The following is a 23,115-nucleotide window of genomic DNA, read 5'->3' as shown; positions in this document are numbered from 1 at the left end:
GGAATTTGAATATGCGATGGCGGAATTAAGGTCTGAGAATCAGTCTTCTGGTTCTAGAAAACCGTTTGTTGTTAGTCAAGAAATTAAATTGGTCCCTCCACTTAGTGAAACAGAAATAGAAAACAGATTTCAGAGTAGCCGAAAGATAAGTGGTCAGTGTTGTTGCAGAGTGTACTTAAAGGCAAAGCACAACAAGTTTATATAGCTTTAACTGCTGCGCAAGCACTTGATTATGATATTGTGAAACAGCAGATTTTGAAAGCATACAAATTGGTCCCAGAAGCATATAGAGAAAGATTCAGAAGTTTGAAGAAGTCTGTGGAAAAAACTTGTGGAATTTGCCTATGATAAAGCTGTGCGTTTTGAGAGATGGCTTTCCTCTTTGTAAATGGGGACTGTAATAAATTGAAAGAACTGATTTTAATGGAGGAAGTTAAACAAAGCATCCCTGTTGAAGTAAATACCTACTTAAATGAGAGGGATATTGATACATTGCAGGACTCTGGTAGATTAGCTGATGAGTATGTTTTAATCCATAAGAATAAATTTCCTTGGGGCAGAATTTATAAGAGGAAAAATAACACGGAGATTCAAGGTAAACCAGAAATTAAATTACTAGGTAATGAGAAAGGTAAAGAGGAAGGAAATCCTGTGAAGGAAAGACAGTTTGGTCCTATTTGTAACTATTGTAAGAAACCTGGCCATGTAATAGCAAACTGTTTCCGATTGAAAAAGAAAGAGAAAGAAGCAGTCCAAGATGCTTGCATGCAACATACTGAAACACCTGTAAATTACAGGTTTTGACAAACACAAATGAAGTTTTGTTAGTCTGACCAAATTAAAGGTGGATATGATCATTTTATAACTGAAGGGTTTGTATCCTTGAAAGAAGGGTCTACTCCAGTGCCAATAAAAGTCTCAATCACTGATGTTAGACAGTGTATTGAAGTTTAATGATGAGGTAAATTATATATGAGGTGTTGGGAGTGCCTTTATGCCTGTACATTTGCATAAAGTAAGGGTTAGTTACAGGACTTGTTAAAGTAGGATTACAGCCTAGCTTACCTGTGAAGGATATTTCTTTATTGTTAGGTAATGACTTGGCAGTTGGACAATTTTTTCCTGAAGTGCATTTGACAATGGAGTCAGAGGAACCAGAGATGAATTCTAACACAGATTCTTCCTGTGTTGTGACTAGAGCTGTGGCTAAAAAGATTGATGTGCAGAATGAGGTTGTTACTCATGACTGTTCATCTCAGGATTCGAGTTTTGAGGATGTGTCAGAGACTTCCTTACCTTCATTGTTTGAACAAGATTCTTGCAGTAAGTCTGACTATGAAGATTTATCTCTGTCTCGCAAGGGGATGATAGCAGAGCAGAGTAGAGACCCTGAGATTATAAGATTAAGAGAACAAGCTCTACCAGATGTTGAAATTGAGAAGGTGCCAGTAGGATATTGCTTTGAAAAAGGAGTGTTGATGAGGAAGTGGAGACCACCTACAGTTCCTGCAAGTGATGAATGGAATATTGTTTACCAGGTAGTTGTCCTGAAGGTTTATCGAAATGAGATATTTACTTTAGCTCATAGTGTGCCCTTAGGTGGACATCAAGGGGTAAGGAAAACTGTGGACAAGATTTTAAAACATTTTTACTGGCCTGGTCTAAGAAAAGATTAGGCGATGTTTTGTAAAACATGCAATACTTGTCAGATTGTGGGTAAACCAAATCTAGTTACACCAGTGGCTCCATTACAACCTATTCCAACATTTGGTGAACCGTTTTTTAACGTTATTATAGATTGTGTCGGTCCATTACCAAAAACAAAAACTGGTTATCAGTATTTGTTGACTATCATGTGTACTTCGTCTAGGTTTCCAGAGGCAGTACCACTTAGGAATATAGCAGCTAAAACTGTGATAAAGGCGCTTATAAAATTCTTTACTTATTTTGGATTACCTAAGGAAATACAATCTGATGAAGGCAGTAATTTTATGTCCGGATTGTTTCAACAGATAGTTTATAAATTGGGAGCTAAGCAAATTACTTCATCTGCATACCATCCAGAGTGGCAAGGTGCCTTGGAGAGGTTTCATTCTACCCTCAAGAATATGATTAGGACATTTTGTGTGGAAAATGAAAGTGACTGGGATGAGGGTATAAACTTACTTTTATTTGCAGTAAGGGAATCGGTACAGGAATCATTAGGTTTCAGTCCATTTGAACTTGTACTTGGGCATAGAGTTAGAGGACCTTTAGCTTTATTAAAAGAACAGTGGATTAGTAAGGAAGTACACACTAATTTGTTGGACTATGTTTTGAAATTTAAGGACAGGTTACATAAAGCTTGTAGCTTAGCCAAGGAAAATTTAAAATTGGCAAGGAGAAAATGAAAACTTGTTACGATAAAGAAGCTAAGATGCGGATATTTAAACCTGCAAATAAGGTGCTGGTTCTTTTCCCAGTGCAAACAAATCCTTTACCAGCTTGATTTCATGGTCTTTATGAAATTGTGTCTAAAATCAATGATGTGGATTACGTGATTAAAAACTCCAGATCGTAGAAGCCCAACACAACTGTGCCATATAAATATGATAAAACCATATTATGAGAAACATTCTGCTACTGTGACTGTTGTGGTTAATGATAATGAGTCTGATCTAACTAGGAACATGATAGATGATTCATCTGAATTTCATTCTAAATCCAACATTGTTTCTGTCAGGTTACCAAGCTCAACCATTCTGGAAAATATTGATGATAAATTAGCACATTTACAGCCAGAGCAGAAACAGCAGATGAAGAAATTAATTTTTAAATATAAGGATTTGTTTCCAGACGTTCCGAGAAGGACTACTATAGCTTCACATTATGTAGATGTTGGAGATACCAAACCCATTAAACAACACCATTATAGGATGAACATAGAAAAATGTGAACTTGCTGAGAAAGAAATTAAATATATGTTGGGGAATAATATTATTAGGCCTTCTAACTCGAATTGGAGTTCACCCTGTGTTGTGGTGTCAAAACCAGACGATAGTATTAGGTTTTGTACGGACTATAGGAAGGTGAATGCGGTAATGAAAACAGATGCATATCCAATTCCTAGAGTAGATGATTGTGTAGATAAAGTTGGAAATGCAAAGTTCCTTACAAAGATTGATTTATTGAAAGGGTATTGGTGTGTACAACTAACGGACAGAGGTAGAGAGATTTCTGCATTTGTAACTCCACCTGGGCTATATGAATATAATATACTTCCATTTGGGATGAAGAATGCCCCAGGTACTTTCCAGAGGATGATTAACTCTGTGATTCAGTGATTGAAAGATACAGATGCTTATATTGATGATTTAGTGACAGGAAATGATACTTGGGAAACACACATTACTGCGGTGGAGAAATTGTTTGAAAGGCTTTCAAAAGCTAACTTAACTATTAATTTAGCTAAGGGTGAATTTGGACATGCCACTGTGACTTACCTTGGTTATGTTGTGGGTCATGGTAAGGTAGCTTCTGTTCAGGCAAAAGTTCAGGCAATTTCAGAGATTCCCACTCCAACGGGAAAAAAAAACTCTCAGGAGATTCTTGGGAATGGTAGGATATTATCGAAATTGTTTAAAGAATTTTGCAAATGTTGCCCTTCCATTAACTAACCTTTTGAAGAAGATTGAGAAGTTTGTGTGGACAGTGCCTTTTCAAGAAGCATTTGAGAAATTGAAAACTATGACATGTCAACAACCTGTGCTCAAGGCACCTGACTTTGAAAAACCTTTTTCATTAACTGTAGATGCTAGTGATGAGGCTGCAGAAGCAGTTTTAATGGAAAGGAATGAGGGTGATGAGGTTGATCATCCAGTAGCTTACTTTTCTAAGAAGTTTAATAAGCATCAAAGAAACTATTCGACAATAGAGAAGGAATTGTTATCTCTTGTTTTAGCTTTAGAACATTTTGATGTATATGTTAGTACAACTCAAAAAACACTTATTGTTTACACTGATCATAATCCGTTAGTGTTTCTGTGTAAGATGAAAAACAAAAACAGAAGGTTATTAAATTGGAATTTGATGTTACAAGAGTACAATATTGTGATAACTCATATTAAAGGTAAGGATAAAGTGGTTGCTGATTGTCTATCTAGATGTTGATTGTACAATGTAATTTTTTTATGGAGTGATTTTTTTAAACAATTGTAACACCTACTGTATTGGAAGTTGTAAGATGCTATATCATAATACTCTGTGTACTGTGTATATTATAAAATTTATATATATTTTTGTAAATAATTGTTAAAATTTTGTTCTTATCAGAATAATATTTTTTTTGGAGGGAGGTGTACAAGATACGTGGCTATCTTGTACTTGTCACGTGACAGTGGTGTTGAAGATATGCTGGACTTAAGATAATGGTCTTGTGATGGTGGAGTGACATCACTTTCCTGACAGTAGAGGTCATGTGACAGGTGTTTTTTTTACATGGTATAAAAGGAGGACCCCTCCCTGTGAGGAGGGGCAGTTCGTGGTTGGATTTGCAATTTTGACTCCATGCGTAGTCCAATAGTATGATGCAGTTTGGTTGAAAGGTGGAGTTTTATTTAATGCCTAAAGTTTAAAATGTCATTGCCGGCAGTTTCATTACAATGCCGCCAGTTAAAAATCAGTGGAGAGTGAAGATCGGAGTTTGGGAGTTAAAAGATCGAGGGAAGTCGATTTCGACGGTGAAACAGTTTCGAGCTGGTTTGATCCTCATTCAGAAGGAATCCGTTGGCTGTCCCCGTGTTAACCCCTGCACATATTAGCAGAAAGGGTTGGGTACAGTTTTGTAAAGGAAAGGTCAGTGCCTTTAAGCCGTTTCATTTTCATCTTCATAAATTCTCCGGGAAAAGTATAGTTCGACTGGGAACTGCAGCAACACGACGTGAAACAGAATTTAAATCATCTAAAAAGTCTCTCCTTTAATGGACTGTAAGCATTTTGAACTTTTGCAGTACTGCTTTGAAGAACTGTTTTTGCAACATCGCTTTAGGAACTGTTTTCGCTTTATTCCTTTCAGAACTGTTCAAGCTGCCGCATAGCAGCTGATTTCCGGTTACGTTAGTTGTTTGTTTACTTTTGGCAGTTTGTTTTTCAGTGTTTAATAATGTTTTATTTGTTATAAAAAAAAACCCTGCCTCACTTATATTTATTGTTGATGAATCCGTAACACCATCTAAGTCCTTAAAATACCGCATTGGATTCACCTCTACAACCATCACTGCCAATGCATTCCATGCACCCACCCCTCTCTGTGTGAAAACGTACCCCTGACATCCACCTTGTACCTACTTCCAAGCACCTTAATGCTCCCTATTGTGAGGCAAAAGCCTCTGGCTATCGGCATAAGCAAAGCATCTCATCTCATCCACCTCTGTCAGGTCACCCTCTCATCCTGCATTGCTTCAAGGAGAAAATCCCAAGTTCACTCAACCTATTCTCATCAGGCATGTTCTCCAATCCAGGCAACATCCCAGTAAATCTCCTCTGCGCTCTCTCTATAGCCTCCTTATCGTTTCCTATAGTGAGGTGAGCAGAAGTGAACACAGTAATCCCAAGTAGAGTCCAATCAAGGTCTTAGAACAGATCCCAACGGAACAGTCATCCATGCAGAATATGAACCATCAACAACCGAACTATGCATTCTGTGGGCATTCCAATTCTGGATCCACAAAGCAAGGTCTCCTTGGATCCCATCCCTCATTATTTTCGGAATGAGCTCTCCATGGGGAACCTTAGCTAACCTCTTACTGATATCCATATACAGTACTTCCACTGCTCTACTTTCATCAATGTGCTTTGCTACATCCTCAAAGAATTCAGTCAGGTTCCAAGGCATGACCTGCCCTTGGCAAAGCCGTGCTGACTATCCTGAAGCAGATTATGTCCCTCCAAGTGCTCATAAAACTTGCGTCTCCGGATCTTCTCCAAAGCTTGCCCACCACTGAAGTAAGAATAACTGGACTGTCTCGACTCCCTTTCTTGAACAAGAGAGCAACCTTTACAACCTTCTCCCCACATAATTGATGATGCAAAGATCATCTTCAGAGGCTTAGTAATCTCCTCACTTGATTTATACAGTAGCATGGAGTATATCTCGTTCAGTCCTGGTGACTTATCGAACTTAATACCTCTCAAAAGATCCAGCACATCCTCTTTCTTAAATTCTGTGCACTCAAGTGTTTCAGTCCGCTGTAAGTCATCCCCACAACTTCCAAGGTCTCTTTCACTTGTGAATAATGAAGCAAAGTATTCATTATGTACATCAGAATGTTTTAAATGATCGGCTGATTGAGAAACATCTGTTGAGAATGTAGCGGTGAACTCTAACCAAACCAAGTTGCCGTTATTAGCGACCCCACGGATTTGTAATCTTTGCATGGTGTCCCCTCAGCTCCCGTGATGATTGTTACAAATGTCGGTGATATGTATTCGATCCGTTATTAGCAATCAGCAAATGTACAATCTTGAAGCGATGAATCTGAAGTGTAGCCAAGTGTAGGTTCAGCATATTTGAGAGGATAATAACAAAATATATGATATCCATCAGTCCCCAGCTGTGTACTGCATGGAACAAAGCACAAACATGTAACTGATTCCCTTCGCATTTACCACACCCCGAATGATGCGAACAGTTACCATAAAAAAATCATAAATACACAATACAGATAGGGAACAGATGCACAGGCTCAGCACTGATACCAGGTCTTCCACCTGAAATATTCACATACTGTCTGTCTTGTTGAATAATTCCAGCATTTTGTTTTATTTATCTCAAAAGCTTCTTTTCCCAGCTTGCTGTTTTCGATGTATGGCAGGTCTACATTGTGCTTAACAAGACTATCTGATATTAGCCAGGTGATAAGTTCAAAGAAATCTTGACTGAGTTTAGGTGATAAAAATGGTCTTAAAGTCCTGCAGGAGAAAATGTCGTGGTTCAGGACAAGATGTCATGATGTTATTTGTGACATTGCATTGTTCGAGATGTCAGTGATTCTATGTAGACTCAAAGCATATATTGCCAGAAGCGTCAATCCCAGATGATGTTAAACTGAAAAGAGAAGAATAGATGTTCCACACTGCGGTAACACTTGTCCATTACTCACCACAACACCACCAGTGGTAGGAGGACAAAGTCCATACACTCCATAGTTTTAGTCTGCTGTAAGTCATCCCCACAATTGTCAAGGTCATTCTGTCGAGAATGTAGCGGTGGGATTCAACCAAGCAAATCTGCCATTGTTGGCGCCATCCGCGGATTTGTCATACTTGCAAGACGTGCCCTCAGCTCCAATAATGATTGTTACAAAAGTAGGGCCTATGTATTGGGTACTTTATTAGTAATCAGCAAACATACAATCTCGAAGCGATGAAACTGCACTGTACCCAAGTGTAAGTTCAGTGTATCTGAGTGGATAATAACAACATATATTACATTCATCAGTCCCCAGCTGTGTACTACAGTGAACAAAGCACAAATATGTAACTGATTCCCTTTGCATTTACTACAACCCCAGTGATGCAACATTACCATAAAAAGTATCATAAATACACAATGCAGGATGCAATGCTGATAGAGAACAGATACATGGCTCCTACACTCAGGCTCAGCTCAGAAACAGGGTCTTCCATTTGAAATATTAACATGCTCACTGTCTTGTTGAATAATTCCATCATTTTGTTTCATTTATTTTGATGATTAATCCCAACTGGCAGTTTTGGACGTGTGACTTGTCAACATTGTGTTTAACAAGGTGTCATATAACTAACTATCTGATAATAGCCAGGTGATATGCTCAAAGAAATATTAATCAAGTTTTGGTGCTAATAATGGTCTTGAAATCCTGCAGAAAGAACGATAGTTGTTCAGGGCAAAATGTCACGATGCTATGTGTGACATTGCGTTGTTCAGGTTGTCAGTGTGTTATTCTTTCGATACAAATCATATATTGACATTGGTGTCAATGCCAGGTGATGTTAAAATGAAAGGAGACGGTGAGAATCAGGTGTGACTGAGAAATCTGTATAATCCAGTGACGAGAGGAATAGAAGCCTGATCGTCAGCAGAAATGATTCAGCCCACACTGCTGGAACAGTTGTCCATTACTCACCACAGCGCCACCAGTGGTAGGAGGACCAAGGCAATGGGTGCTGTCTGTTCAACCTGGCTTGCCATTCCGGAGACTCATCACTCCCGGTCCAGGACACAAGATTGGTTCCTAAAAGGGAATTGCCTGTAATATAGTGAGTAGATAACCCTGGAGAATCCTATCCCAATCTATGTTCCATGGAGAGATCGGAAATGGACATTGTGTGACTGTGGGTGGACGGGCACAGGTGGATCCGGCCATGTCAAGGTTTCAGTGGACAGACCCAAGATGTTTGGAATTCCTTGCCTCAGTTTAAAACCAAAACAGTGTTCTCTTTTAAACCCCAGTGATTGTTTGATCCTCCTGTTATTTTTTTTGTTACAGAGCAGCAAAAACTGATCACATCTGTCCTCAAAATGAGTCAAGGTTCGAGCAGTGGAGGAGCTCCAGTGACATCAACATCGGGAAAGGACACAGGTATTTTGGTGAATTATTTTAATTTATAAATTACTGATTCTGGGTTTAATTCAACGTCGGCAATTCACAAAATGTTTGTGAAAAACTGAGCAGAGAGATGAGAGAGAGTTAACATCTCTGGGGAAACGGTCACTTGTGGAAGGAAACAGTCACTTGTGTCTGCTCTTGCTCCTCTAACAGATTATGATGCACATTAAAGTAGCGAGATTCTACATAACACAAGATATTCTGCAGATGCTGATCAGTTTGAGCAACACACACAAAATATTGGCGGAACTCAGCAGGTCAGGCAGCAACCATGGAGAGGAATAGACATTTGACGTTTTGGATCAGGACCACAAGGAATAGAAAGTAGTGTGACAGTATCTGGAATTACAGTTCCTTCATTTCCAGTCCGATGAAGGGCCTTGGCCCGAAACGTTTATTGTTTATTCTCCTCCATAGATGCTGCCTGACCTGCTGAGCTCCCCAGCATTTTGTGAGTTATTCCAGAGATTGTCTGAGGAAGGGGTTGACCGGGCAGGCAGACAGTAACCCAGAGCAAAGCGGTGGTGATGGACAGTATCAGGAGAGTGATAGTGATGGGTTACTATATTCACCCAGGAATAAACAGAGTCCTTTGAAAACAGAGAGTATATTAACAGAGACAAGAAAGAGCAGCCTTCAACAGATGGAACACCCCAGCCCGAGTCCGTTTCAGACCGGGATCTGACACCACACTGCGCCCCCTCCTGCCTGCTGTCACATGACACATCATTCCCAGCCCAGGACACAAGAATGGTTCCTTAAAGGGAATTGCGTGTAATATAGTGAGTAGATACCCTGGAGAATTCAGGCACAGTGTACAATCCATGGATAGTGTGGAAATGGACATTGTGTGACTGTGGGAGGACCAGGCAATGTCACGGCTTCAGTGGACAAGCCCAATATGTTTGGAAGTGTTTGCCTCCGTTTAAAAACAAAACGGTGTTCTCCTTAAACCCCAGTGAATGTTTGACCCTCGTTTTTGTTTGTTTCAGAACTGATCACACCTGTCCTCAAAATGGGTCAAGGTGCAGGCAGTGGAGGAGTTCCAGTGATGTCAACATCGGGAAATGATACAGGTATGCTGGCGAGTTATTTTAATTTATAAATACTCTGCTCATTCTGTGTCTGGGTTTAATTCAATATTGGCAATTCAGAAAACATTGGTGAAAACTGAACAGAGATGAGAAAGAGAGTCAACATCTCTGGGGAAAACACAGTCACACGTGGAAGGAGTACAGTTACCGTCTGCTCCTGCTCCTCTGACAGATTGTGATGCACATTCAAATAGCGAGTTACTCCAGAAGATAAGACATTCTGCAGATGCTGAAAGTTTTGGGCAACACAAAGACACACAAAAGATTTGCAGAACTCAGCAGGTCAGGCAGCATCCATGGACAGGAATAAAAATGTGACATTTTGGATCAGGACCACGAGGAATAGAAATTAGTGTGACAATATCTCAAATTTCTGTCCCCTAATTTCCAGTCCGATGAAGGTCCTTGGCCCGAAACGTTGATTGTTTTTTCTCCTCCATAGATGCTGCCTGAGCTGCAGAGTACCTCCAGCATTTTGTGAGATATTCCAGAGATTTGCTGAGGAAGGGATTGACCAGGCAGGCTGACAGTAACCCTGAGCAAGGTGGTGGTGATGGGCAGTACCAGGACAGTCATGGTGATGTGTTACTATATTCCCAGGGATAAGCAGAGACTTTTGCAAAGAGAGATATATTCAAGGGGACAAGAAAAAGCAGCCCTCAACAGATGGAACACCCCAACCCAAGCCCGGCCCACACTGCTGTCACGTGTGCGTTCCCCACACCAGGATATGACATCACGTGTGCACTTCATTACATCAAACTGGCGCTGAGACTGTTGAGCTTTACCGCCAAAGGTAACAATTACCTGAACCACCCAACCCACCACACAGTCAACAGAGGAGTTACACTCTTCCCATTGGTGACATCATTTTCCCGCCAGTAGAGGTCATATGACAGTTTTTTTTTACAGGGTATAAAAGGAGGACCCCTCCCTGTGAGGAGGGGCAGTTCGTGGCTGGATTTGCCATTTTGACTCCATGCCACTGCGTGGTCCAATATTATGATGCAGTTTGGTTGAAAGGTGGGGTTTTATTTAAAGCCTAAAGTTTAAAAGTTCATTGCTGGCAGTTTCGTTACAATGCTGCCAGGTAAAAATTAGTGGAGAGTGAAGATCAGATTTCAGGAGTTAAAAGATCGAGGGAAGTCAGTTTCAATGGTGAAACAGGTTCGACCTTGTTTGATCCTCATTCGGAAGGAATCCATTGGCTGTGCCCGTGTTAACCCCTGCACATATTAGCAGAAAGGGTTGGGTACAGTTTTGTAAAGGAAAGGTCAGTGCCTCTAAGCCATTTCATTTTCACCTTCGTAAATTCTCCAGGAAAAATATAGTTCGACTGGAAACCTCAGCAACACGACGTGAAAGAGAATTTAAATTGTCTAAAACGTCTCTCCTTTAATGGACTGCAAGCACTTTGAACTTCTGCAGTACTACTTTGAAGAACTGTTTTTGCAACATTGCTTTAAGAACTGTTTTCGCTTTATTCCTTTAAGAACTGTTTAAACCGCAGCACAGCAGCTGATTTCCAGTTACGTTAGATGTTTGTTGCTTTTGGGGGTTTGTTTTTCAGTGTTTAATACATTTTTTATTTGTTATTTTTAAAAAAAAACCCTGCCTCACATTATATCTATTGCTGCTGAATCCGTAACATATATATGGGGGTATATCCGGGATTAACCATTTTTGTGTTTACATGTTTGTTCTATTTTGAATCGGTGTTTTGGAAAAGGGGAATACTGGATTCTTTTGTCTGATTGGCTTGTGAGTGGAATTCGGCAGCAATGAATATTGTTGAGTTTCTGGCTTTGCCAGAGTTATTAGCGAAGGTGAAAAAAACTGAGGTGTCTGAGATAGCTAGTAGATTGGAACTTAAAGGTATTTCAAGGTCTACATCAAAGGCTCTAATACAGAGAAAAATCACATCAGACTATGTGGATTCGGGTGATTTTGATGAACCCACTTTAGAGCTGTTTCCAATAAGTAATCTAGAGATGCAGTTGCAACTCGAACAAATGAAGTTGGAACAAAGTAAAGCAGAATTGGAGCGTTATAGGTCAAAAGCTGAAAATAAAAAGAGGGAATTTGAATATGCGATGGCGGAATTAAGGTCTGAGAATCAGTCTTCTGGTTCTAGAAAACCGTTTGTTGTTAGTCAAGAAATTAAATTGGTCCCTCCACTTAGTGAAACAGAAATAGAAAACAGATTTCAGAGTAGCCGAAAGATAAATGGTCAGTGTTGTTGCAGAGTGTACTTAAAGGCAAAGCACAACAAGTTTATATAGCTTTAACTGCTGCGCAAGCACTTGATTATGATATTGTGAAACAGCAGATTTTGAAAGCATACAAATTGGTCCCAGAAGCATATAGAGAAAGATTCAGAAGTTTGAAGAAGTCTGTGGAAAAAACTTGTGGAATTTGCCTATGATAAAGCTGTGCGTTTTGAGAGATGGCTTTCCTCTTTGTAAATGGGGACTGTAATAAATTGAAAGAACTGATTTTAATGGAGGAAGTTAAACAAAGCATCCCTGTTGAAGTAAATACCTACTTAAATGAGAGGGATATTGATACATTGCAGGACTCTGGTAGATTAGCTGATGAGTATGTTTTAATCCATAAGAATAAATTTCCTTGGGGCAGAATTTATAAGAGGAAAAATAACACGGAGATTCAAGGTAAACCAGAAATTAAATTACTAGGTAATGAGAAAGGTAAAGAGGAAGGAAATCCTGTGAAGGAAAGACAGTTTGGTCCTATTTGTAACTATTGTAAGAAACCTGGCCATGTAATAGCAAACTGTTTCCGATTGAAAAAGAAAGAGAAAGAAGCAGTCCAAGATGCTTGCATGCAACATACTGAAACACCTGTAAATTACAGGTTTTGACAAACACAAATGAAGTTTTGTTAGTCTGACCAAATTAAAGGTGGATATGATCATTTTATAACTGAAGGGTTTGTATCCTTGAAAGAAGGGTCTACTCCAGTGCCAATAAAAGTCTCAATCACTGATGTTAGACAGTGTATTGAAGTTTAATGATGAGGTAAATTATATATGAGGTGTTGGGAGTGCCTTTATGCCTGTACATTTGCATAAAGTAAGGGTTAGTTACAGGACTTGTTAAAGTAGGATTACAGCCTAGCTTACCTGTGAAGGATATTTCTTTATTGTTAGGTAATGACTTGGCAGGTGGACAAGTTTTTCCTGAAGTGTATTTGACAATGGAGTCAGAGGAACCAGAGTTGAATTCTAACACAGATTCTTCCTGTGTTGTGACTAGAGCTGTGGCTAAAAAGATTGATGTGCAGAATGAGGTTGTTACTCATGACTGTTCATCTCAGGATTCGAGTTTTGAGGATGTGTCAGAGACTTTCTTACCTTCATTGTTTGAACAAGATTCTTGCAGTAAGTCTGACTATGAAGATTTATCTCTGTCTCGCAAGGGGATGATAGCAGAGTAGAGTAGAGACCCTGAGATTATAAGATTAAGAGAACAAGCTCTACCAGATGTTGAAATTGAGAAGGTGCCAGTAGGATATTACTTTGAAAAAGGAGTGTTGATGAGGAAGTGGAGACCACCTACAGTTCCTGCAAGTGATGAATGGAATATTGTTTACCAGGTAGTTGTCCTGAAGGTTTATCAAAATGAGATATTTACTTTAGCTCATAGTGTGCCCTTAGGTGGACATCAAGGGGTAAGGAAAACTGTGGACAAGATTTTAAAACATTTTTACTGGCCTGGTCTAAGAAAAGATTAGGCGATGTTTTGTAAAACATGCAATACTTGTCAGATTGTGGGTAAACCAAATCTAGTTACACCAGTGGCTCCATTACAACCTATTCCAACATTTGGTGAACCGTTTTTTAACGTTATTATAGATTGTGTCGGTCCATTACCAAAAACAAAAACTGGTTATCAGTATTTGTTGACTATCATGTGTACTTCGTCTAGGTTTCCAGAGGCAGTACCACTTAGGAATATAGCAGCTAAAACTGTGATAAAGGCGCTTATAAAATTCTTTACTTATTTTGGATTACCTAAGGAAATACAATCTGATGAAGGCAGTAATTTTATGTCCGGATTGTTTCAACAGATAGTTTATAAATTGGGAGCTAAGCAAATTACTTCATCTGCATACCATCCAGAGTGGCAAGGTGCCTTGGAGAGGTTTCATTCTACCCTCAAGAATATGATTAGGACATTTTGTGTGGAAAATGAAAGTGACTGGGATGAGGGTATAAACTTACTTTTATTTGCAGTAAGGGAATCGGTGCAGGAATCATTAGGTTTCAGTCCATTTGAACTTGTACTTGGGCATAGAGTTAGAGGACCTTTAGCTTTATTAAAAGAACAGTGGATTAGTAAGGAAGTACACACTAATTTGTTGGACTATGTTTTGAAATTTAAGGACAGGTTACATAAAGCTTGTAGCTTAGCCAAGGAAAATTTAAAATTGGCAAGGAGAAAATGAAAACTTGTTACGATAAAGAAGCTAAGATGCGGATATTTAAACCTGCAAATAAGGTGCTGGTTCTTTTCCCAGTGCAAACAAATCCTTTACCAGCTTGATTTCATGGTCTTTATGAAATTGTGTCTAAAATCAATGATGTGGATTACGTGATTAAAAACTCCAGATCGTAGAAGCCCAACACAACTGTGCCATATAAATATGATAAAACCATATTATGAGAAACATTCTGCTACTGTGACTGTTGTGGTTAATGATAATGAGTCTGATCTAACTAGGAACATGATAGATGATTCATCTGAATTTCATTCTAAATCCAACATTGTTTCTGTCAGGTTACCAAGCTCAACCATTCTGGAAAATATTGATGATAAATTAGCACATTTACAGCCAGAGCAGAAACAGCAGATGAAGAAATTAATTTTTAAATATAAGGATTTGTTTCCAGACGTTCCGAGAAGGACTACTATAGCTTCACATTATGTAGATGTTGGAGATACCAAACCCATTAAACAACACCATTATAGGATGAACATAGAAAAATGTGAACTTGCTGAGAAAGAAATTAAATATATGTTGGGGAATAATATTATTAGGCCTTCTAACTCGAATTGGAGTTCACCCTGTGTTGTGGTGTCAAAACCAGACGATAGTATTAGGTTTTGTACGGACTATAGGAAGGTGAATGCGGTAATGAAAACAGATGCATATCCAATTCCAAGAGTAGATGATTGTGTAGATAAAGTTGGAAATGCAAAGTTCCTTACAAAGATTGATTTATTGAAAGGGTATTGGTGTGTACAACTAACGGACAGAGGTAGAGAGATTTCTGCATTTGTAACTCCACCTGGGCTATATGAATATAATATACTTCCATTTGGGATGAAGAATGCCCCAGGTACTTTCCAGAGGATGATTAACTCTGTGATTCAGTGATTGAAAGATACAGATGCTTATATTGATGATTTAGTGACAGGAAATGATACTTGGGAAACACACATTACTGCGGTGGAGAAATTGTTTGAAAGGCTTTCAAAAGCTAACTTAACTATTAATTTAGCTAAGGGTGAATTTGGACATGCCACTGTGACTTACCTTGGTTATGTTGTGGGTCATGGTAAGGTAGCTTCTGTTCAGGCAAAAGTTCAGGCAATTTCAGAGATTCCCACTCCAACGGGAAAAAAAAACTCTCAGGAGATTCTTGGGAATGGTAGGATATTATCGAAATTGTTTAAAGAATTTTGCAAATGTTGCCCTTCCATTAACTAACCTTTTGAAGAAGATCGAGAAGTTTGTGTGGACAGTGCCTTTTCAAGAAGCATTTGAGAAATTGAAAACTATGACATGTCAACAACCTGTGCTCAAGGCACCTGACTTTGAAAAACCTTTTTCATTAACTGTAGATGCTAGTGATGAGGCTGCAGAAGCAGTTTTAATGGAAAGGAATGAGGGTGATGAGGTTGATCATCCAGTAGCTTACTTTTCTAAGAAGTTTAATAAGCATCAAAGAAACTATTCGACAATAGAGAAGGAATTGTTATCTCTTGTTTTAGCTTTAGAACATTTTGATGTATATGTTAGTACAACTCAAAAAACACTTATTGTTTACACTGATCATAATCCGTTAGTGTTTCTGTGTAAGATGAAAAACAAAAACAGAAGGTTATTAAATTGGAATTTGATGTTACAAGAGTACAATATTGTGATAACTCATATTAAAGGTAAGGATAAAGTGGTTGCTGATTGTCTATCTAGATGTTGATTGTACAATGTAATTTTTTTATGGAGTGATTTTTTTAAACAATTGTAACACCTACTGTATTGGAAGTTGTAAGATGCTATATCATAATACTCTGTGTACTGTGTATATTATAAAATTTATATATATTTTTGTAAATAATTGTTAAAATTTTGTTCTTATCAGAATAATATTTTTTTTGGAGGGAGGTGTACAAGATACGTGGCTATCTTGTACTTGTCACGTGACAGTGGTGTTGAAGATATGCTGGACTTAAGATAATGGTCTTGTGATGGTGGAGTGACATCACTTTCCTGACAGTAGAGGTCATGTGACAGGTGTTTTTTTTACATGGTATAAAAGGAGGACCCCTCCCTGTGAGGAGGGGCAGTTCGTGGTTGGATTTGCAATTTTGACTCCATGCGTAGTCCAATAGTATGATGCAGTTTGGTTGAAAGGTGGAGTTTTATTTAATGCCTAAAGTTTAAAATGTCATTGCCGGCAGTTTCATTACAATGCCGCCAGTTAAAAATCAGTGGAGAGTGAAGATCGGAGTTTGGGAGTTAAAAGATCGAGGGAAGTCGATTTCGACGGTGAAACAGTTTCGAGCTGGTTTGATCCTCATTCAGAAGGAATCCGTTGGCTGTCCCCGTGTTAACCCCTGCACATATTAGCAGAAAGGGTTGGGTACAGTTTTGTAAAGGAAAGGTCAGTGCCTTTAAGCCGTTTCATTTTCATCTTCATAAATTCTCCGGGAAAAGTATAGTTCGACTGGGAACTGCAGCAACACGACGTGAAACAGAATTTAAATCATCTAAAAAGTCTCTCCTTTAATGGACTGTAAGCATTTTGAACTTTTGCAGTACTGCTTTGAAGAACTGTTTTTGCAACATCGCTTTAGGAACTGTTTTCGCTTTATTCCTTTCAGAACTGTTCAAGCTGCCGCATAGCAGCTGATTTCCGGTTACGTTAGTTGTTTGTTTACTTTTGGCAGTTTGTTTTTCAGTGTTTAATAATGTTTTATTTGTTATAAAAAAAAAACCCTGCCTCACTTATATTTATTGTTGATGAATCCGTAACACCATCTAAGTCCTTAAAATACCGCATTGGATTCACCTCTACAACCATCACTGCCAATGCATTCCATGCACCCACCCCTCTCTGTGTGAAAACGTACCCCTGACATCCACCTTGTACCTACTTCCAAGCACCTTAATGCTCCCTATTGTGAGGCAAAAGCCTCTGGCTATCGGCATAAGCAAAGCATCTCATCTCATCCACCTCTGTCAGGTCACCCTCTCATCCTGCATTGCTTCAAGGAGAAAATCCCAAGTTCACTCAACCTATTCTCATCAGGCATGTTCTCCAATCCAGGCAACATCCCAGTAAATCTCCTCTGCGCTCTCTCTATAGCCTCCTTATCGTTTCCTATAGTGAGGTGAGCAGAAGTGAACACAGTAATCCCAAGTAGAGTCCAATCAAGGTCTTAGAACAGATCCCAACGGAACAGTCATCCATGCAGAATATGAACCATCAACAACCGAACTATGCATTCTGTGGGCATTCCAATTCTGGATCCACAAAGCAAGGTCTCCTTGGATCCCATCCCTCATTATTTTCTGAATGAGCTCTCCATGGGGAACCTTAGCTAACCTCTTACTGATATCCATATACAGTACTTCCACTGCTCTACTTTCATCAATGTGCTTTGCTACATCCTCAAAGAATTCAGTCAGGTTCCAAGGCATGACCTGCCCTTGGCAAAGCCGTGCTGACTATCCTGAAGCAGATTATGTCCCTCCAAGTGCTCATAAAACTTGCGTCTCCGGATCTTCTCCAAAGCTTGCCCACCACTGAAGTAAGAATAACTGGACTGTCTCGACTCCCTTTCTTGAACAAGAGAGCAACCTTTACAACCTTCTCCCCACATAATTGATGATGCAAAGATCATCTTCAGAGGCTTAGTAATCTCCTCACTTGATTTATACAGTAGCATGGAGTATATCTCGTTCAGTCCTGGTGACTTATCGAACTTAATACCTCTCAAAAGATCCAGCACATCCTCTTTCTTAAATTCTGTGCACTCAAGTGTTTCAGTCCGCTGTAAGTCATCCCCACAACTTCCAAGGTCTCTTTCACTTGTGAATAATGAAGCAAAGTATTCATTATGTACATCAGAATGTTTTAAATGATCGGCTGATTGAGAAACATCTGTTGAGAATGTAGCGGTGAACTCTAACCAAACCAAGTTGCCGTTATTAGCGACCCCACGGATTTGTTATCTTTGCATGGTGTCCCCTCAGCTCCCGTGATGATTGTTACAAATGTCGGTGATATGTATTCGATCCGTTATTAGCAATCAGCAAATGTACAATCTTGAAGCGATGAATCTGAAGTGTAGCCAAGTGTAGGTTCAGCATATTTGAGAGGATAATAACAAAATATATGATATCCATCAGTCCCCAGCTGTGTACTGCATGGAACAAAGCACAAACATGTAACTGATTCCCTTCGCATTTACCACACCCCGAATGATGCGAACAGTTACCATAAAAAAATCATAAATACACAATACAGATAGGGAACAGATGCACAGGCTCAGCACTGATACCAGGTCTTCCACCTGAAATATTCACATACTGTCTGTCTTGTTGAATAATTCCAGCATTTTGTTTTATTTATCTCAAAAGCTTCTTTTCCCAGCTTGCTGTTTTCGATGTATGGCAGGTCTACATTGTGCTTAACAAGACTAACTGATATTAGCCAGGTGATAAGTTCAAAGAAATCTTGACTGAGTTTAGGTGATAAAAATGGTCTTAAAGTCCTGCAGGAGAAAATGTCGTGGTTCAGGACAAGATGTCATGATGTTATTTGTGACATTGCATTGTTCGAGATGTCAGTGATTCTATGTAGACTCAAAGCATATATTGCCAGAAGCGTCAATCCCAGATGATGTTAAACTGAAAAGAGAAGAATAGATGTTCCACACTGCGGTAACACTTGTCCATTACTCACCACAACACCACCAGTGGTAGGAGGACAAAGTCCATACACTCCATAGTTTTAGTCTGCTGTAAGTCATCCCCACAATTGTCAAGGTCATTCTGTCGAGAATGTAGCGGTGGGATTCAACCAAGCAAATCTGCCATTGTTGGCGCCATCCGCGGATTTGTCATACTTGCAAGACGTGCCCTCAGCTCCAATAATGATTGTTACAAAAGTAGGGCCTATGTATTGGGTACTTTATTAGTAATCAGCAAACATACAATCTCGAAGCGATGAAACTGCACTGTACCCAAGTGTAAGTTCAGTGTATCTGAGTGGATAATAACAACATATATTACGTTCATCAGTCCCCAGCTGTGTACTACAGTGAACAAAGCACAAATATGTAACTGATTCCCTTTGCATTTACTACAACCCCAGTGATGCAACATTACCATAAAAAGTATCATAAATACACAATGCAGGATGCAATGCTGATAGAGAACAGATACATGGCTCCTACACTCAGGCTCAGCTCTGAAACAGGGTCTTCCATTTGAAATATTAACATGCTCACTGTCTTGTTGAATAATTCCATCATTTTGTTTCATTTATTTTGATGATTAATCCCAACTGGCAGTTTTGGACGTGTGACTTGTCAACATTGTGTTTAACAAGGTGTCATATAACTAACTATCTGATAATAGCCAGGTGATATGCTCAAAGAAATATTAATCAAGTTTTGGTGCTAATAATGGTCTTGAAATCCTGCAGAAAGAACGATAGTTGTTCAGGGCAAAATGTCACGATGCTATGTGTGACATTGCGTTGTTCAGGTTGTCAGTGTGTTATTCTTTCGATACAAATCATATATTGACATTGGTGTCAATGCCAGGTGATGTTAAAATGAAAGGAGACGGTGAGAATCAGGTGTGACTGAGAAATCTGTATAATCCAGTGACGAGAGGAATAGAAGTCTCATCGTCAGCAGAAATGTTTCAGACCACACTGCTGTAACACTTGTCCATTACTCACCACAGCGCCACCAGTGGTAGGAGGACCAAGGCAATGGGTGCTGTCTGTTCAACCTGGCTTGCCATTCCGGAGACTCATCACTCCCGGTCCAGGACACAAGATTGGTTCCTAAAAGGGAATTGCCTGTAATATAGTGAGTAGATAACCCTGGAGAATCCTATCCCAATCTATGTTCCATGGAGAGATCGGAAATGGACATTGTGTGACTGTGGGTGGACGGGTACAGGTGGATCCGGCCATGTCAAGGTTTCAGTGGACAGGCCCAAGATGTTTGGAATTCCTTGCCTCAGTTTAAAACCAAAACAGTGTTCTCTTTTAAACCCCAGTGATTATTTGATCCTCCTGTTATTTTTTTTGTTACAGAGCAGCAAAAACTGATCACATCTGTCCTCAAAATGAGTCAAGGTTCGAGCAGTGGAGGAGCTCCAGTGACATCAACATCGGGAAAGGACACAGGTATTTTGGTGAATTATTTTAATTTATAAATTACTGATTCTGGGTTTAATTCAACGTCGGCAATTCACAAAATGTTTGTGAAAAACTGAGCAGAGAGATGAGAGAGAGTTAACATCTCTGGGGAAACGGTCACTTGTGGAAGGAAACAGTCACTTGTGTCTGCTCTTGCTCCTCTAACAGATTATGATGCACATTAAAGTAGCGAGATTCTACATAACACAAGATATTCTGCAGATGCTGATCAGTTTGAGCAACACACACAAAATATTGGCGGAACTCAGCAGGTCAGGCAGCAACCATGGAGAGGAATAGACATTTGACGTTTTGGATCAGGACCACAAGGAATAGAAAGTAGTGTGACAGTATCTGGAATTACAGTTCCTTCATTTCCAGTCCGATGAAGGGCCTTGGCCCGAAACGTTTATTGTTTATTCTCCTCCATAGATGCTGCCTGACCTGCTGAGCTCCCCAGCATTTTGTGAGTTATTCCAGAGATTGTCTGAGGAAGGGGTTGACCGGGCAGGCAGACAGTAACCCAGAGCAAAGCGGTGGTGATGGACAGTATCAGGAGAGTGATGGTGATGGGTTACTATATTCACCCAGGAATAAGCAGAGTCCTTTGAAAACAGAGAGTATATTAACAGAGACAAGAAAGAGCAGCCTTCAACAGATGGAACACCCCAGCCCGAGTCCGTTTCAGACCGGGATCTGACACCACACTGCGCCCCCTCCTGCCTGCTGTCACATGACACATCATTCCCAGCCCAGGACACAAGAATGGTTCCTTAAAGGGAATTGCGTGTAATATAGTGAGTAGATACCCTGGAGAATTCAGGCACAGTGTACAATCCATGGATAGTGTGGAAATGGACATTGTGTGACTGTGGGAGGACCAGGCAATGTCACGGCTTCAGTGGACAAGCCCAATATGTTTGGAAGTGTTTGCCTCCATTTAAAAACAAAACGGTGTTCTCCTTAAACCCCAGTGAATGTTTGACCCTCGTTTTTGTTTGTTTCAGAACTGATCACACCTGTCCTCAAAATGGGTCAAGGTGCCAGCAGTGGAGAAGTTCCAGTGATGTCAACATCGGGAAATGATACAGGTATGCTGGCGAGTTATTTTAATTTATAAGTACTCTGCTCATTCTGTGTCTGGGTTTAATTCAATATTGGCAATTCAGAAAACATTGGTGAAAACTGAACAGAGATGAGAAAGAGAGTCAACATCTCTGGGGAAAACACAGTCACACGTGGAAGGAGTACAGTTACCGTCTGCTCCTGCTCCTCTGACAGATTGTGATGCACATTCAAATAGCGAGTTACTCCAGAAGACAAGACATTCTGCAGATGCTGAAAGTTTTGGGCAACACAAAGACACACAAAAGATTTGCAGAACTCAGCAGGTCAGGCAGCATCCATGGACAGGAATAAAAATGTGACATTTTGGATCAGGACCACGAGGAATAGAAATTAGTGTGACAATATCTCAAATTTCTGTCCCCTAATTTCCAGTCCGATGAAGGTCCTTGGCCCGAAACGTTGATTGTTTTTTCTCCTCCATAGATGCTGCCTGAGCTGCAGAGTACCTCCAGCATTTTGTGAGATATGCCAGACATTTGCTGAGGAAGGGCTTGACTAGGCAGGCTGACAGTAACCCTGAGCAAGGTGGTGGTGATGGGCAGTACCAGGACAGTCATGGTGATGTGTTACTATATTCCCAGGGATAAGCAGAGACTTTTGCAAAGAGAGATATATTCAAGGGGACAAGAAAAAGCAGCCCTCAACAGATGGAACACCCCAACCCAAGCCCGGCCCACACTGCTGTCACGTGTGCGTTCCCCACACCAGGATATGACATCACGTGTGCACTTCATTACATCAAACTGGCGCTGAGACTGTTGAGCTTTACCGCCAAAGGTAACAATTACCTGAACCACCCAACCCACCACACAGTCAACAGAGGAGTTACACTCTTCCCATTGGTGACATCATTTTCCCGCCAGTAGAGGTCATATGACAGTTTTTTTTTACAGGGTATAAAAGGAGGACCCCTCCCTGTGAGGAGGGGCAGTTCGTGGCTGGATTTGCCATTTTGACTCCATGCCACTGCGTGGTCCAATATTATGATGCAGTTTGGTTGAAAGGTGGGGTTTTATTTAAAGCCTAAAGTTTAAAAGTTCATTGCTGGCAGTTTCGTTACAATGCTGCCAGGTAAAAATTAGTGGAGAGTGAAGATCAGATTTCAGGAGTTAAAAGATCGAGGGAAGTCAGTTTCAATGGTGAAACAGGTTCGACCTTGTTTGATCCTCATTCGGAAGGAATCCATTGGCTGTGCCCGTGTTAACCCCTGCACATATTAGCAGAAAGGGTTGGGTACAGTTTTGTAAAGGAAAGGTCAGTGCCTCTAAGCCATTTCATTTTCACCTTCGTAAATTCTCCAGGAAAAATATAGTTCGACTGGAAACCTCAGCAACACGACGTGAAAGAGAATTTAAATTGTCTAAAACGTCTCTCCTTTAATGGACTGCAAGCACTTTGAACTTCTGCAGTACTACTTTGAAGAACTGTTTTTGCAACATTGCTTTAAGAACTGTTTTCGCTTTATTCCTTTAAGAACTGTTTAAACTGCAGCACAGCAGCTGATTTCCAGTTACGTTAGATGTTTGTTGCTTTTGGGGGTTTGTTTTTCAGTGTTTAATACATTTTTTATTTGTTA

At 39.9% G+C, this 23,115-nt stretch overlaps 1 protein-coding gene across 5 annotated transcripts in view; it reads left to right on the top strand.

Moving 5' to 3' along the window:
* Positions 1-23,115, top strand: part of LOC132389361 (uncharacterized) — a 79,186-nt gene that overhangs the window by 16,772 nt on the left and 39,299 nt on the right. For all 5 annotated transcript variants that reach the window (XM_059961880.1, XM_059961876.1, XM_059961878.1 and 2 more), the window contains 4 exons: positions 8,508-8,600; positions 9,620-9,703; positions 20,307-20,399; positions 21,419-21,502. In XM_059961880.1, the coding sequence (XP_059817863.1) occupies positions 8,508-8,600; positions 9,620-9,703; positions 20,307-20,399; positions 21,419-21,502 (354 nt within the window). The remainder of the gene's footprint in view (positions 1-8,507; positions 8,601-9,619; positions 9,704-20,306; positions 20,400-21,418; positions 21,503-23,115) is intronic.

Source organism: Hypanus sabinus, unplaced genomic scaffold (genome assembly GCF_030144855.1).
Source record: "Hypanus sabinus isolate sHypSab1 unplaced genomic scaffold, sHypSab1.hap1 scaffold_547, whole genome shotgun sequence".
NCBI lineage: Eukaryota > Metazoa > Chordata > Chondrichthyes > Myliobatiformes > Dasyatidae > Hypanus > Hypanus sabinus.
Note: the sequence above shows the minus strand (reverse complement) of the source record. Positions and strands in the feature narration are given on the sequence as shown.